Below are 17608 nucleotides of genomic sequence, written 5' to 3'. Positions count from 1 at the left end.
ATTCTTCACAAGTGGGAAGATGCCTCGGTGGTGTAATGGTTGCACAATGGACTTGAAATGCAGACATCGCCAGGTTTTATTTTTATTCAATCTCCCGTGGGACACTGGACAAACGGCGAATTCTCTCCCAGCGTTTGTGAACGCCATCGTCACCTGACCGATGCCAAGGATGGCCCAGGGGTCTGCGACCCCCTCGGAGCATGCGACAACCCGCAGCCCGTGGACGGCACTGAGGCTGCGAGGAGATCTCCCGGGGGGCAGGGGGCATCGGTCAACTCGAGAGGGATCTGGCAGAAGGCAGCGGCGACAACGGCAGTGCCACGCAGGGCCAGCTGCCACTGGAGGTGCCCTTCGAAAGTTTAAGCAAGAATTATCGAAACGTGCTCGTAGCTGCTGAGGCATATACAGCAATTGCCCTCTAAATGCAAGGAGTTATGAATATCATCATGATTATTTTTCGATTTAAAGCTTTCGTGACTGCAAGGATTCATCTTCTTTGGTTCTTTCGGTAAGGTCACGTAGAATGAGAATAAAATAACACAATAAAATTCTCACGACGTTTCGGCCACAACGCAAGCGGCCGTCTTCAGACAGAGCTCTGTCATCCCGAAAGGTCTGTACCTTTCACCTGAAGACGGCCGCTTACGTTGTGGCCGAAACGTCGTGAGAATTGTATTGTGTTATTTTATTCTCATTCTACGTGACCTTACCGAAAGAACCAAAGAAGATCATGATTATTGTTTTGTCTATGAGTGACCGCTGTAACCGTGACCTTAAATTTCTACAACATATCACAAAGCAGTGGGCGTGGGACAATAATGTCAACACATTATCTTTAATAGTATTAAGGCATAAATTTTACAAAGTGCAAGAGAAATTTTAATATTAAAACTATACCCAAGTATGTAACAAACATTACATATATCCCTTAACCGCCCCACGATTCTCGATAGGAATACGTATGAAACCAACACGAAACATTACGTAGACTTTACAGTGTATAGGAATTTACTGTTCTGTCGATACAAATGTATATTCATAGTAATAACTTAAGCTTTGTGATGTCTGCATATTGGAGAAGTGCAAAACACACTAATTGTACTACATTTCAAAAAAAAGGTTTAGTTGATTAAAAATTATAAATACCTTTTAATGAAATACGCGTAACCGACCATCTGTAAAATGTACAGTTAAAACGGGGAGAACCATTTAAGATATATAAACTCTTAACTGGAAATAGATCGCTAAACTTAAACCATAGTACTAAGAAAATTACGGGAAAAAAACAATACGAGAGATTGTAGATATATATAAAAAAAGCTCTAATTATTAATGCGTTAAGAAATATCTCTCACAACGTGGCAAGGATATTATTTTTACTTTTCAGAAAAGCTCATTTATAATCCTTTAACCATTTCCTTTACAACAATGTTTACGCGTCAAAGAACGGTAACGAACTGCGCCACCTTACTCACGAAGGAGCTAATAATTACAGGGGTAAAATAAAGTATTAATGTATACTTTTGCTACCATATACAAAAGTGTAATAAATATGTCGTTATTACAATGTAACTGCATAGAGTTATCAGTGGTACGTCTCAAAAACTTTAACCGGCGTGACAGCGATACAGAGCAGGCAGCTGATGTGGTGGCGGCAGGCCTGCAGCGTTTTACCCAGCATGCCCCACTGGCGGATTTTCACCTCGGTGTGAGAGATACAGTATCGTCAACCATTCATAGTCTTATTGTGATTCACATTACACAGTCTTATTCCATCGGCGCGTCTCCCCGGACATTGCGCTACCCCCCGCCGCAATGGCATCGAATGGAAGATTCAACTGCTGATCGCTGTGTATTTGACATTGTTCATTAACCGCGTGACACCGTGGGGGGTTAGAGTGACCGCGTCGCCAATTAGGAGGATGCAGATTCAAATCCTGGTCTGGAGGGTCAAATCAATATCTCGGTGATAAAAAAAAACGAGCACCGCTTTGTGGCACGTCGCCAGTGGTAATTCTATGGAGAGAATGGCCTCCGCCATAGGAATGTAGAATTTCCACCACTGGCTCAGAAACACCAATGGAGTTGAGCGGCAACCCACGTGCGCATTTGAAGAGATAATTTTGTTGTTGCAACAATGAATAAAATTACAAATAGTGGAATGGCATGGGATCCGTTTGATTGCCAAAGTTGGACAAGCTTTCTTAAATTCAAATCCTCACTCCTCTCCGCGGTCAGCATTCCTAAGTTTACAAATGTACTTCCACATGCAATTATTGCAATATCATATGTACGTTAATTTGATTTCAAAAGATTGCCAATCTTGGAAGATGGAACCAAAGATCAACACCAACATCGGGTCTTACATGCAGCTGGCATTACTGTTTTCCCACAATGTCATACCCACACACGCACACGTCACTCGTTTATCGCATTATTGAGCCGAGCGGAATGCGCTGTTAGCGAGCAGAATGTTCCTGGCACAACACGTGAGCAAAGGTGGTTTAGCAAGTACCGTGCCCGAGTGGTTTTATCTCCTGCAACGCTAATGCGTTCTCATTTGAGACCGAGTTGACCTCGGCGGTGCTCAGCATAAGGTCAGATATTACTTGCAACTGATGTCTTGCAGCGGTCAGGAAATGAGCTGCAATGCGACGATAATAAAATTTTCAAAGAAGTGGGCACAGCAGTCCAAGCACTGTGATGCGATCCTAGCAACTTGGGTTGGATTCCTGACCGTGAATAACAGCATCGGCAAGTGTTACCAAGACCAGTCCAAAGCCTCCGTGAGGTTGACTCGTGCTCAAGTGAGAACCGGATTCGGGGAGTGAACATCAGCACCAGTGGGACAGAGATGGCCAAGTGTGGTTCTGGCCATGCCACTCCTCCGTCTGCCACTCCTGCCTTAACAGGTGCTCGCTAACAGCACTCTAATCATCGTCTATGGGAGTCGATAAAGGTCTTTGGTCACCCATAAAAACAAATTCGTACGTCTTGTTATCCATTTCACCGATGTAACAAGCCCAGGCCAGATTCTGTTTTTTGAAATGCGAAATTAACACATCGCTAACTGCGTAGTCATCAGTCGCATGCCATCAGCGAACAGCTGAACAAAACATTGAGGTGGCACGAAAGGGAATTGAAGGTACAAACAACGTAGAACGGATTGGTCCATTGAGAATGGCCCAGTGAAAGATATTCCATCCTGCAGCCTGCAGCTGTTCCGTAGACGAATAATCCCATAGCACGTGTTGTATAGTGGGATTTCTGTATTTCCAAAGTCTTAGTTCGTGGGCTCAAGCAGAAATTGGTACCACATAAGGCAGCACAACTTTAGAAGTACCAATGTTTGTTATATGGCTAATAAGAGTGAATTATTCGATAACCTCCTTCAACATGAAATGTTTATCACATAATTCACTATTTTTGGCCACATTAAGAGATTAGAACCCACTATAGTGATGCCACTTCAAGCGGTACCAACGAATGAGATATCGGATCTGGGGGCTCACGGACTATATCTTGGGAAAATGCGTTTTAGTGATTGGGAACTACCCAGACCGCTGAAAGAAGGATGCAATACGTCCCACAGCGGCTCGTGTTTGTGAACGTGCGGTCAGGAACCGAGTTAAAACTGCACTCTAAAAACCCAACCATGTCGCCCTTCCAGTGCAGCAGAACCAAGTCGACAAAACGCGACATCCACACGGAGTGAAACCTGAGCTCGTGTCTAACACATTGAGGGGGGGGGGGTCAAAATACTTGCACCGTGTGAACAGGTTAAGAGAGAAGAATTCTAACGCGCGAACTGACAAAATTAATCCGGTGGATGAAAATGCAACAGAGCTATGGCGTCGAGCCCCCCCCCCCCCCCCCTTGATCCTTATTCACCAACAAAATAGCCGGCAGTAGTAGCAAGAGAAAAAAAAATTCAGGGCTGCACTTTTACAGATAGATAATAATTTAAAATGAAAATATTACGCCACACATTTACATGCACGTATTGAAAAGCTTCCATTAAATGCAGTTTTTTTTACAAAAAACTTAAATGTGAAATGGTTAAACGGAAAAAGAAATCTTCCGAGGTTTGTGAATGCTTACACAAATCTCAACGGGATCCTCACATCTTCGACAGGAAATTCTACTTCACAACGATGGCAAATTTACACACCACACTGGAACAACAATAAAAATTATAAATTGTTACTGTCAGAAAACCCTTCAACTTCCAAATGCCCTTTGCCTTTATAAAAACCCATTTAGAAGTTTAGGTTTGTTAAAATGATCTTTTTTGCTTTTTAGAGATAATCCCTGTCATAGGAATGTGGAATATACACCAACAGCTGAGGGCCACCAGCTGAAATAAAGGATTCACCATCATTTGAATAACGAATCGCTTTAACATGTCCTAAAATTTAAGCGTATAATTTGATCCTCAGTGAGATTTTCCTGTAAATCGTTGGAGTATTGTTTTCATACGCCGGTAATGTCATCGCTTTGTAAATGGGGTGGGTGCAGACCGTGCACAGATCACTGTCGGGCTCACAACCTGCCTGGGAATGAGGTGGGCCAGAAGGCAACAGCAGAGCAAGAGGGTTGGTGAACCATTTCATTTTTTTTGCGAATAATCTTCTAATTTTATGTGGCATTTATCTGCGTACCCATGTCTCTTCCCACTTGCTAAACACATTCTGTTAGGAATATGGCGAAAAAATGAGTCTACAACGTTTCGTTCAATTAATTCCACATTGCGTTTTTAACGAGCGGATGTTTGTTTGCAGTAAGCGCCATGGCTTAAGACACAACGACCCATTTAATAGAAGCTTTCCACTAAAACGCAACGTGCAAAGGGTCAAAATGTCATGCCACCGAACGAGCGAACAGGTCGGAGCACCATCATGCACGACCACACCACCCGCCACAAGCTTCGCTCCTACATATTCAGTTGCCTCGGCATCGCACACCCCAATACATACACCAGAGTTGGGGCCCACGTTGGGCCAATGTGGCTGGAACTGTTGACCCAACATTCCACGTTGACTGGGCCATAAGTCCGAAAGCTCCGGTCGGAATTACCGGGAATCGCCGGCCACATTTGAGCCGAGGCGAGGGCTGCTCTCTGCGCGGCTACCGAATTGAGAGACAACTCAGACCCGTGGGTGGGACCCCCCCTGGCGATCGCAAAGAGCGGCAGTCTGGCCACCACAAAACCCCAACGCAGCGTTCAAAAGTCAGCATCGACAGGTATTCCGCAAACACAACAAAACAGGGGACGAGGGAAAAAGGACCGTGGCCTGACATCGGAGGGGTGGTGCTATTCCGAAGTTACTTTCGTGACACTGCATTGGCAGTGGTACCAAAAAGCACAAATAACACAACCCATGTTCGTGAACAACACCGTGGCCTCAAAAGAAACCGGTGCCTACGATAGGTGGCCTGTTGGACGCCGGCCCTTCCTGCACTACGCGGAAGGGGCTACTGCCCAAAACATCACCAATTATATACTCCTGCTTTTAAGGCAGTGTTATTCACAGACGTAATTGAGTTTTTGCTATTATCAAGGGCGAATGGACAGATAAACGTACATTAATGTAATGCCAAACTGCATTTCAAGAGATTAACTGTACTCTACTGTATAATTTTTTTTTAAATGTACTTGTGAAAATCGCAGTGTTTTAACAGAGACGTTGAGAAATCCACAGACATCTGCAGAAAAAGAAGAGAAATCCCATCGTATGGTAATCTGGGCTAGACGGCATGACAGAGAGCTGGATCCCATTGCCGGCCACTCATCTCCACACACGCGAAGAGGGACCGCCTGCGACGGTTCCTGCGGCTGTGCTTGTCCCGCTGAAGAGGCCCGCCGACACGCGTGGAGTGATACCTCCGAACTCCGTGCCCAAATAACACGCGGCGCGGCCGGAACCGCATCAGAGATCCACCTTGTCTGATTACCAAAGGGGCGACGCGTGTGAAGTGAACGACCGGTTTAAAGGAGCGCAAAAAAAAACCGTTCTTCCAGGTGGAATTAAAATGTTGGGACGCTCAAGGAATGAGGATCACAGTCCGGCTTGCACTTCAAAAAACATGCACAAAAATATGAGGACATCATCAAGGACAAGCCACTGCAATCTTTGTCAGGCCACAAGAATTCTCCATCGCCCCGCTCCCACGCCGCCGCCCCGCTCCTACTTAAACATCACCGCAAACACTCAAGAAACACAAGGACACAAGGGGACGCTACGGCGCATGTCAAAGGTGAGAGGTCGCCAAGCGCGACCTCTCGCTCACAGTTCACTCGCGGGACCCTCGTATGGAACCGGAGGGGCCTGCTCGGTTGGAGGTGAAATCCGTGCGTGGGGGTGGGAGGAGGAGGGGGGCGACCGCGTTGTCGTCAAACGCTGGCGACCGTGCGAGATAAGGCGGGGCGCGTGGGGGCACAGCGACCCTAAGGTCACCGTCAGCCGTTGTTGGACATCGCGGCTCGTGCGGGAGCTCGCGCGCGGTGAAAGAAAACAGGTTGGTTTTTTTCGACATGCAAGGAAAACGAGGAATAGGTGCAAACGTGGTCCCCAAAGTTTAAGACAGAGGATAGATTAAAATGTTACGTGGTGGCTAAGCTACAATAAGGTTAAATTAAAGCAGCGGTTTTCATGTTAAGATTTTTTTTTTGGTATAAAAAATTATAATTACAATTTTGGTCGGTTGTTTCAAAACTACTTTTTTCGTCTGTTGTGATAGAAATTTGGCTTAAAAAAAAATTGTCACGTGCGTACATTTCAAATGCTATGTTTAAAACTGCCTTTCACATAAACACAACTTTCTCTTTTAACGTTATATAATATATATAATGTATGGCTGACTCTATAGAATGAGGTCAAGGCCAAACCAAACCTGACATCAAGGCCCGAGCAAGTTTTTAAAAAAAACATTCACACAATGCCACGAAAAAAGTTGGCATCAAGGATCTGTACAACAGTAACCGAAACATTTAAAAAAAAACGATTCTACAAAAAATTAAAATAAACGACAAGGGCATGGCACTACAAGGAAAATAAATATCGTGCAGAAGAATTACATACCACGGTGTGGGAATTTTGGTAAAAAATTGTCTCATCGCTGTTATACAAACCAACAATAAATCCCATTTGATTTTGGGAATTCGGCACAAGCACAATGAGACACGTGCCCCTCCCCCCCCACCCGCCCAATTCATCCGTCGGCATGAGGGGGGGCATCTTCCGTTTGGCAGAAGAACCGTGATGCCGTGCCCGTTTTGCACGCGCTCCCCCCCCCCTCCCCTGCCCCCCCCCCCCCCCCCCCCCCCACCTGTAGATTTTCGACGTGAATATGAAAGTGGCGGTGTGGTACGCTCTCTGTTTGGGAGGGGGTGGTGGCGCCTGCCCATGCCTACAATCTCATTACATCCGAGACGAATGCTCGGAGGGGGAAGATGGCCCGGAGGCCGCACAGACGGCACTTTGACCGCCCACTGCGACCCGGGCTCAACCCGGCACGGGTGCTCGGCCCACGCGCCGAGCCAGCGTTCGTTTAAGATTTGCGCTCGCACGAGTACGGGCCGACAGATCTCGCACCGGCTAGAAAAAGCTGAACGTCGGGACGAGAAACACACGTACATAAGTAAACACACGCAAAACCAGGGGTGAGTTTCGTTGGTGAAACTGTAGGATTTCGGATTTTAAGGGACGATTTTGGCCCTTTTTTGAGATTTACGAATCAGTTCCATAATGTAAGGATGTCAACGTGCCGTCGCACCAGCCGGCGTCGCCTGATCCCACGTGATGCGACATTTGGTGGGAGTGTCATAATACACGTCATGGTATTTCCTGTCACACGCTCTTTAGCTTGTCGATCAAAAACTTGTCTTTTCAGAATTTTCATAGAGGCGCAATTCACGAATTTCTCAGTTTAACCCCAAAAAATTGGCAACACACATCTCTAATGTACACATACGTGCAATAAACACACACACGCACACGTATATACGACCTCCTATTTAGCTTGACAAACCACAGCGGCAAGCGCTGTGGTGAGCATCTAAGTAAGGGTGGCACGGCTCACGAGGGTGACGTGTGATCAACGCCAGGCCCGGCCACCTTTGTCGCCTGCTAATGTTCATCAACCACACGGGGTGCTCAAGGTAGAGTCGACCGAGGGAGCGGGACCAGAACCGGTTCAGATACCAATTGCCATCAGTGTCAGTCATGACCGGGGGTTGAACCCAGGTTGCCAAGATCATAGCGCAACGCGTTAGCCGCCGAGACACACGCACACATCCACAGACGCGTATGTATTTTGAACTTCTGTCGCACCGTATGTATCCAACCATGCTTATCGGAGGTGCGTAACGCATACGCATACACTCGCCTATATCGATACATACGCACACAAACAACACAGAAGCTTCCCGAGTCTGTTCCAGCGGCCGGGCTAAGAAGACAAAGTTAGTGATGCCGTTCCTTAACGCGCAAGTTTTGGGGACTCTTCAGATCTGACGTTCGCAATCGAGCACAACACCCCCCCCTCCCCCCTCCTACAGCAGATGGTGGGTTCTGTTTGGCTTGGCCGACGCTCATTAAAACCATCGTAGGAAAACAACGACGACGACGACGACGATGACGACGACAACAACAACAACAACAACGGGCTTCAGTTTGACGACGGAGATGAGTCGAGGGCATACTGCATTCACACGTCTGGATTGGCAGAGGGAGTTGTGTATCATAAGGCACTTTGGTTCTTTAAAAGTCGAAACCAAATGTAGTCAGAACAAGGGTGCGGCGGTGGGGGGTGTGGGAGGGAACCTCAAAATACAACTTCCTTCTACAATACTGGAGGTCACGATTGTACGAGCGGCACCTCCATGGGGTGTGGGGGGGGGGGCAGGGGATGGAGGGAGGGGGGGAGGGGGGCGGTGCCGCCTCCATCGACGCCGCCGCTTCGCTTCCCCCTCCGACCTCCCACGGCGGAGGAGCCCCTCGACGGGCCAAAACGACGCGGACCCCTCGGCAGGAGCCGAGGCGTCGATGGGGGACCGAGCTCCCGGGGGGGGGGGGGAGGGGGGGGGGCCCCGACGGTGCCGCCTACCGGCCCGGAGCACCGACGACACTGGCCGTCCCGACGCCGCCGTTTACAAAATCCGCGGTGCGGCGTTTGTAAAAGATTTTTCCGCGGGTGGGCGGGAAAACACGGACTGGATTTCTCTTTTTACCCTTTACAGAATGTATATACTGAATTTATATACAAACATATATAAATACACACATAAATACTTATATATGTACACACGCGCGCGCGGACATGTTTGCATTTACATCTAAATACAACATAAATATACGTACACAGAGTAAATACTAATATACACGTATACTGCACGTATGTACGCACACTGAGGTCACCGCGAAGCGACGGCGCCGACGCCGCCAGGGACACGACACGGCGAGTCTTACGATGGTCGCCAACCCAAACGCCCCCCCCCCAATCCTCTCCCACCGCCACCTCGACGCCACGCGATACGGCTCGGGATATCTGGCTAGTGGGGGTGGGGGGGGCGGTGGTGGTGGGGGCTCAGAAGCGTCCGGGTTTAGCCGTTGAGGCCGTCGGGAAAGGTCTCGTCGATGAACAACGCCGACGGGCTGCTGGGGTACGGCACGATGACCGACTCGCGTGCCAGCAGCAGCGCCTGGTCCTGGTTGGCCAGCACCTTCATCACCTTGCTCAGGCAGTTCTCCGGGATTTTGATTCCTGGGGGGGGGGGGGAATGGGTAAAACGGACGGCCGTGGCAGAAGGGGAGGTGGGGATGGGGAGGCAATGATGATGATGATGGAGAGAGGAGGGGGGGGGGGTCACGTGTGGCAAACTTAAAAAAAGTTGACATTGTTATTATTCTTTTAAACCCTACATTACATTCCAACATCCATCTGCTTGGCCACTGTAAACACCAAGAAGTGAAAGTCATGAAGGGGCTGGGTTAGTACACTTTATTTATGTTATACCATTTAGGAAGGCTGACTCGCAAAGAGTCTTCATCGGGAATAATGCTCGGGATGCGTTGGTGAATGCGCCGACCGCGTAACGGTGCGCTTCTCCCATCACAAAGTGAGCCCTCTACACCCCTTTGCTTGGTTTTTCCCTTTTTGGTATTTGCAGAACTGCGGTTGGGGCTTTAAGAGTCTCAGTTGTGAGCCGTCATGAGTTCAACTCCCAGCTCAGAGACCAAGCAACCCGCTGTCCCACGGGGTTGATAACAAAGACGATTACATTGCGGGAAGTCAAAAGCAGTTTTTCCTGCAGCAAGACTTCCACCCGAGCAACATGAATATTAATACCGCTGGCCGGCACGTCACCGGTTGATGTACGTATGTTCAAGTCATTTCGTGAAATACGTCGCAAACCGTGCTAATCAGAGGTGCGGAAGAAGGCCAACAAACTCAACGCAAAAAGAACCCCCCGATGATGTCCTGCGGTACTCCAAAAAAAACACAAGCCGCCCCCGAGCGGGGGATGCTCAGAACCTCACACGACCGCAAACACCCCCGGGGGTGGCAAGAGGACCCCAGCTCGATCTCCGGGGACGTCCGCGCAAAACCATGCACCACACGAACGACCCTTTTCCCCCCCTTCCCCCCCCCCCCGCGAGCCGCCGGCGGTGGCGGTGCCTCTCACTCACCCACTTGCCGCCGCTTATCCTTGGTCTGCAGCCGCACGATCTGCATGCTGGTGGAGTTGGTGACCTGCTGGATGGCGTCCTCCACCCCGCGCCACACGCTCAGCAGCGTGCCGCAGAGCACGTGGTGCAGGCACAGCCGGCCGCCGTGCGAGCAAGAGCCGAGCGCCGCCACGTTCCGGCAGCGGCCGCTCCTGCGTCGGGGGCGAAAACAAAAACGAGCGGAGCGGCGCCATGTTACGCCGAGCTCGTCGCACGCCTCCAGATTCGCACGGTTGGCTGCATGCACGGTGCCAAAGAAGTTCAACGTACGAACGAACGTTCGTATTTTTTGTTCTCAACGCAGCAGGGAACACTGGGTGATAACTGCAGCCGCCACAAGATACACGCGACACGCTTACGGATGGGAGAAGGGATTCGTTGTGATGGAGCCCTGCCCCATGGTTAACTTTGCACCCTGGACAATACCCCACACTGCAATGCCCACCGCAGGTTTACAGCCAATGATCAATCACGGTGTTTCTTCATATTTTACAGGGAAAACGAGCGGCGTGCGGTTACAAATCGTGCTAATCGCACAACTCCAGATTAGCACAGTTGGCTCGGCGCGAAAGAAGTTTAACGTGCGTGGACTCCACCTGTTCCGTCTGGAAGGGATAGAGTGTTTCTCCCTCGCACACGTTTGTGATTTTCTCTAGGTATTCCGGTTTCCTCCCACATGCAAACGCTCGTCAATTGGTCGATAAACACCTAAATACACAGAGGACCGCAGGGCTTGGGGCAATTGCTGGCAGCGCCGGCTCCTCACCGCGTGGCTGCTGCTGCCTTCCCGCTCACCTGTGGTCCCGCCACCTAGCGCCTCCGAGTCGTTCTCTCTCTCTCTCTACCAGAGCGAGCGGACGCTGTGCGGTGCCCCTTCACAAGTTGAAATTATTATTATTATGATAATCTTAGAGTTCTCTGGCCACCACTCCCCTCCCATCGCGAGATGTAAGAGGAATTAACTAGCAGAGGTACGCGATCGAGGTTACCCACACTTTGCCCCACCACGATCATGAGAAACCTCCTCCCACCGTCCCCCTCTTTCGACTGACCAGAAGGCGTGGCTGCAACTGTCGAACGACCAGTCGTACTGGTACTTCCAGACATCCTCCGCCTCCTCTTCCGTGACCTGAAGGGGGAGATTGGAAATGCGCCAAGTGAGGAGAAATGCTTCCCCTGTGCCGTTTTCACCGTGGCCAAAAATCACTCAGGCATGAGTAATGTAATAACGCATTAGCAGCACCGCACATTCAATCGTTTGCATTTTTCCAACCATGGTTGCGAGCGCATTATCTGTGTCCGCCTGTCCATCTGTCGCGGGGAATACCCCCACAATAACTCGGGGAAAGCCGATTCACTACGAACACAATTATAATGTATTTTACATTGCTATTAGAAACTTAGCCCGATAGAAAAACGGCCAAATTTATCAGTTTCCCAAAACTGGGCATCAAAAAACTACCGCTGCGAGAATTTGCCTGGCAGGCCAGGGCGATGACGTCACACGTCAAGGGCCATGTGGCCGCAGAGCTTAGGAATGTAACATTATCACTAACAGTGCTTCAGAATACACGCATATGCATGATATTCCTTCCTTGTTTTGTTAACAAAGCTGGAAAATTAACATCGCGTGTGCGAGTAACATTGCTCCCACGTGGTCTGCGCCCTCCTTAAAAAAAAAAATAAGAACGCGCAGAGCGTAACATCGGACGTCGTGCCTAACATCGCGCGGCATGATCTGAAAACTAAAAATATATATTTTTTTTACCAGGTAAGGCCCACTGAGCTATGTAGCTCTTTTTCAGAAGCAACTTGGCCACAAATGATAGCTCAATGAAGTGGCTTATCACGTGGGACTTTCTAGAAACCAAACACTCTAAATGCACGTTGATTATAAACGTGGAGGAAAAAAAACCAGATGACCCGGTGGAAAAATCCTCGCGACCGCGGGGATAGAGACACGCAAATTCCACATGCACAGCAGGCGTCAGGAGTCGGGATCGAACTCACGACCTCCTGCATACAAGGCTGCGGGAGATAACATCTCCCAGCAACCGGAGAGATGCACACCGGCGAGAACGCCCACAGAAGCCCGCTGGACGCGCCGCTACCTTGTCGTATTTCCTGCTGAGGTCACGGAGCTCCTCCTGGTGACGCTGCTTTCCTGTGTTTGGTCGGTAGATGACGAACAGCTTCTTCTCCTTGTCAAACTCCTCGGCGAGTATCGCCATCTGCCGGCCCGAGCGCATCTGTGGATCCCCAACGAGAGTGGGGAGGGCGTCACAACAAAACCCTTTAACCTCCCACCCCCCCCCACCCCCCGTCGACGATGGGAGGAGGGTGGCCGCCGACAAGAGTCGTGGAAGGGTGGGAGCGTCTCACGGTCAGAATATTTATTTAATCTGGAGAAATACGATGAGCTTTAACGATTTTTTTTTTTCACAGGGCGGGTCAGAACGTTGCAACAACAAACGGTAATAAAACCACGATAGGAGTGCAAAGTAGAGGAAAGGTAAACAAAATCACTTAAACAAAAATGCAAAAAAATAGTTTACCAGGTAAAGTCCACTGAGCTGTTAGCTGATTTTTCAGAGGCGACCTGGCCACAAGCGATAGCTCAACAAAAGTGGTTTATCATGTGGAAATATAAATCGGCAAAACAACCAAAATCATCTAAATGCACGTTTATAGAGGGGACACGTGGGGAGAGCGCCGAGCGAAAGCTGCAGGCAGGGACGAGGGGAGGCAGCGGACAGCCCAAGGCATCGGTGACGCAAGACGGACCGTGTGTGAAGTACTGATGTTACGTACATACGTACATTTAACTTCTTTCGCACCGTACGTAGCCAACCGTGCTAATCGGGGGTGTGGAATGAAATGCATCTCGATTGTGTTTTGCTAAATCGCAACAGGTGGTGAGCGATGGTTTTGGTGCTCAACTGGCAGCTGGAAAGGCCATGAGGTCATTTGTTTTTATTGGAGAATAATTCCACAAACAACGAAACTGAAGGGGCGAAATGACTATGGGCATTTCGGCTTAACAGCCAACGCACACACATCGTACCGCAATGCCTAAAATTAGATCACACTGCCAATTTTTCTGCCATTAGACACGTGACGCGTTTGTAGAAATTAATCTTAATATTTTACGAAATCTAATTACGTCACTTTGAAAACGCCATCTATAGAGCGGTTACACGCAGTGCCGGATTAGGCTAGTACAGGCCCTGCAGCATATGTTATAAAGGAGACCTAAATAACAAAAAATATAAATGAAAACACAAATTGTCCACTTGCATAGTAAAGTAATTGTATTCTTTCATTTGCTATACAGCCAGATAATACGACAAATCGCTAACCTTAAACACCCAGTCGTTCATAAAGGTTTGAAGGCAGTCTAGTAATAGTTAGTGCAGAATCACTAAACCGGAATTGATTGCTTAAAAGCATTTAGCGCGGGGCCCTTGAAAGTGCGGGGCCCGTAGTATATGTGGCTACTTTTGCTCCTTGGATAATCCGGCACTGGCTACACGTTACAATGCTCCCAAAAAGGTTACGTGATCGGTGAACGAAGACTCAAACTCGTCTGAAGATGTCTGGTTTCCCATCACTGGATGGCGATGGAATATACTTTGAAAGAATCCTCGATTTGTTTCATGCGCAGACACCGGGCGGTGCGCGCCCGTGGCCCCTTCGTGCCAAATTCGTTGCACGTTTCAGAGCCCTCACAGCCGGTGTCTCCACTCCGTTCAATGATTCTCCACGCGGACAATAGGAAGAAAGAAAAAAGCGGGCAGGCACTCGTCACCAATGGTAGCCCATAGACAAACGGTGGAAATCCCGCATACTCATGGCAAGGGCTAGTTACACCACCAGAGTGACTGCTGTTGACTTCGCACGTATGTTGTTTCATGGAGAAATTAAGGGCTGAGTGGATCCTTGAGGTGCAGTGAAAGGCTGACTGGACCCTTCATTCAGGAGGAGTGAAGGGCTGAGTGGACCCTTCATTCAGGAGGAGTGAAGGGCTGAGTGGACCCTTCATTCAGGAGTAATGAAGGGCTGAGTGGACACTTCATTCAGGTGGAGTGAAGGGCTGAGTGGACCCTTCATTCAGGAGGAATGAAGGACTGAGTGGACCCTTCATTTAGGATGAATGAAAGGCTGACTGGACCCTTCATTCAGGTGGAGTGAAGGGCTGAGATGACTAGCGCGTGAGACAAATCGAGGGGTCCCTCAAAGTATTCCATCGCCATCCGGTGGTGGAAAACCAAACCTGAGTGGACCCTTCACTGAGCAGGGCCGAGTCAAACTGAGTGGGGTATGGGGGGACATGGGGGGGGGGGGGGGGGTTTCTTGATTGCAGGTGATGCGTTCGAACCACAGCGACCACGTGGCTGCTAACACATCTAACATTAATTCTTCATCAGGCCTCACGATGTCAAGTGCCGTCTCCAGGTCTCACCATACAAACGTATACGTTTGTAATTTACAAATGTATACATTTGGTTATTTGTGCTTGTGCACCACAGCCAACAGCAGCAGTGTCATCATTATCAAACAATTAAAATATGTTTATGGTCAAATTCCATGGTAACATAATTACAGCCCGGTAAAAAGAATCTGACCATTGTATAAATTAGCACAAGCTACACTTACTTGGGCCTTTCAATAGTTCATAATCACTACTGGTGCAAAGCCCAGGAGTCCATTCATCGGCGTGTCTGTTAACCCTTTCCCGTTTCGAGATGTCTGCAAGTTGCAGGGTGGGTGCCCCGTTCACCGCTTAATCTTGTAACGTGCAGGCGGTTCAGCAATCATTTTGTTTAGAGAGGCGTAGCGTCGCTGTCGCTACTCACCGCAGAGAACCGTAGCGACACGACTGCCACTCTACGTCAGCTGGCGCCAAACTGCGCCACACGCCCCTCCCGCGTGGCCTTGCAGGAGCCTCGGTACGGATAAAGTTATTTTATTTCAGTTTTTCTTCCGTCATAAGAAGAAAAAGTGATGCCGTACACATATGTGTACGAAGCGGTTCAGACTCCACCCCTGGATTTACCAGTTTCATGACGTAGAATCCGTCGTTCAGTCCCGTCATCTTTTTTCTCCTTTCCAACGCGTGGTCCCAGCTAATTCCTCGGTCGACCTTCACCTGCACGCGGCGAGGGGGGGGGGGAAATGCAAGCAGCAGGTGAGACTCGATCGCAATGCCGCGCAAATGCTCTCCGCCTAGCGGCCGTCTAACGCATGGCGCAAATCATTCCTATGCCACGCGCGGCGCTGGGTCTACCAGTCTAGCGTAAGGTGAAAGGGAAATGCGTAGCCATTCAACGCCGGCAGAAAGGCCCCCGCTGGAGGGAGCTCTAGAGGGGTACAGAGAGCACCCTCTGGAGGGGATTTTGGTCTACCCTTCCGCACTGGTTAGACGTCTTGGAAAAAGTGGGCATACCCACATTTGACCCCACCACACGTGACCCGCCAACCGACAACGGGCTGCGGTGCGCCGATGCATACCGCCGGACGGGCAGAGGCGCGGGGATTTAACAGAGTTGCACCGTTGTTTCAAACATCGCCTCGACGCATCAAACGGGCGCCCTCAGGATTGCAAGCCCCCGCGTGCTGCACCACCGCTGCGGCAGCGTCCCATCCACAGCGCTGCCCACAAATTCGACGCGAGGACTCGTCGACAGAACACAATGGAGATTCGTTTCACCAACGGCGATCTTTATCCTGCCTCTTGCGTCTCGCCGTCGCCCTGCCGCCCCTTTTACTGGCACGGCCGCGACTCGTGCGCGCTCTCGGAGAGTTTCTCGCATCGTCTGCCGAGCCACGCGAGTCAAATCGCCCTTTTGATTCTCGCGCTGCGTTTCCTTTGGCGCCCCCATGAGGCTGCGCAATGGCGCTTTGGGGGTCTTCTCATCCCTAACGCCGCACGCAGCCCAACTCTGGAATTAAAATCGGCCTCCTCTCTCTGCACGCACGGTGATAACCTGCGTTCTTTTAAGTGTGAAATCAGTCGCTCATCACTCTCAGAAGGGCATGAGCGACGGAGATTAGGTTCACCACGGTCTCGACCTTGGCAACTTCAGTAAAAAACATTTGCCGATAAAATTCCTCTTCTCAAGTGAACCAATTTAGCTGTGAAGGTGAAAGTATTTATAGAAACATTATATAACACCGAGCGGAGGTGGCGATTCTTGTCGACAATGGACGGAATCGTGACGGTCGTCATGATGAATGACGAAACGTGACGACTAGAGTAGTACTTACATCGGCAAATGTGATGACGATGGTGGTACAGATGATGACCGAATATGATGACACTGATAATGACACTGACAATGGTGACCGCGTTGATGCTGCTGCTGCGGCAATGCCTTCCCCGTCTCTCTACGTACGCCGCGACCCACGCCGTGACCCCCACGTGACCTTACCGTGTAGAGCACCACCTGCCCACTGCCCATGGACGAGGGGATCTTGAACGTGTGCTTCTTCTCCTCGTTGATCTCCTCCACGCCAGGCGCGAGGTCTGCGTGGCGCAAAGGGTGGACAGGAACCACACTGCAAATTCCTTACACGCCAATCTTTTCTTCTTGAGATTTCTTCCACCTTTGATCAGCCCACTCGTCTTTCCACTCTCCCCGACCTCGGCATCTCTGGCACTCCCCTCTCGCACTTCCTCAGTCTCCTTCAACCGCTCCGTATCCCCTCTCTCCCCCCTCTCAGTGTCGATGTTCTGCAGGGGTCAGATCTGGGTCCCTTACTATTCTCTCTCTCGATATTTCGTCTCTTGAATATATTTTCGCCTCTTTCTGCTTTCCTCATCATTCCTTTGCCGACGACACACAAATCTTATTCTCCTTTCCGTCTTACTCCTCACC

At 49.6% G+C, this 17608-nt stretch overlaps 1 protein-coding gene across 7 annotated transcripts in view; it reads right to left on the bottom strand.

The window, feature by feature from the left end:
• Window positions 1-821: 821 nt before the first annotated feature.
• The window catches only part of LOC116951848 (protein strawberry notch homolog 1-like), a 115174-nt gene continuing 98387 nt past the window's right edge, over window positions 822-17608 (bottom strand). For all 7 annotated transcript variants that reach the window (XM_076073913.1, XM_032970637.2, XM_032970633.2 and 4 more), the window contains 6 exons: window positions 17162-17256; window positions 15787-15879; window positions 12842-12979; window positions 11783-11859; window positions 10692-10882; window positions 822-9765 (listed from right to left, as the gene is read on the bottom strand). In XM_076073913.1, coding sequence (XP_075930028.1) covers window positions 9605-9765; window positions 10692-10882; window positions 11783-11859; window positions 12842-12979; window positions 15787-15879; window positions 17162-17256 — 755 coding nt within the window. In that variant the 3' untranslated portion in view covers window positions 822-9604. The remainder of the gene's footprint in view (window positions 9766-10691; window positions 10883-11782; window positions 11860-12841; window positions 12980-15786; window positions 15880-17161; window positions 17257-17608) is intronic.

The sequence above is a fragment of the Petromyzon marinus genome, chromosome 44 (genome assembly GCF_048934315.1).
Source record: "Petromyzon marinus isolate PM22_M1 ecotype Great Lakes invasive population chromosome 44, UKy_Petmar_22M1.pri1.0, whole genome shotgun sequence".
Taxonomy (NCBI): domain Eukaryota; kingdom Metazoa; phylum Chordata; class Hyperoartia; order Petromyzontiformes; family Petromyzontidae; genus Petromyzon; species Petromyzon marinus.
This window is presented reverse-complemented; position numbering and strand designations above follow the sequence as displayed.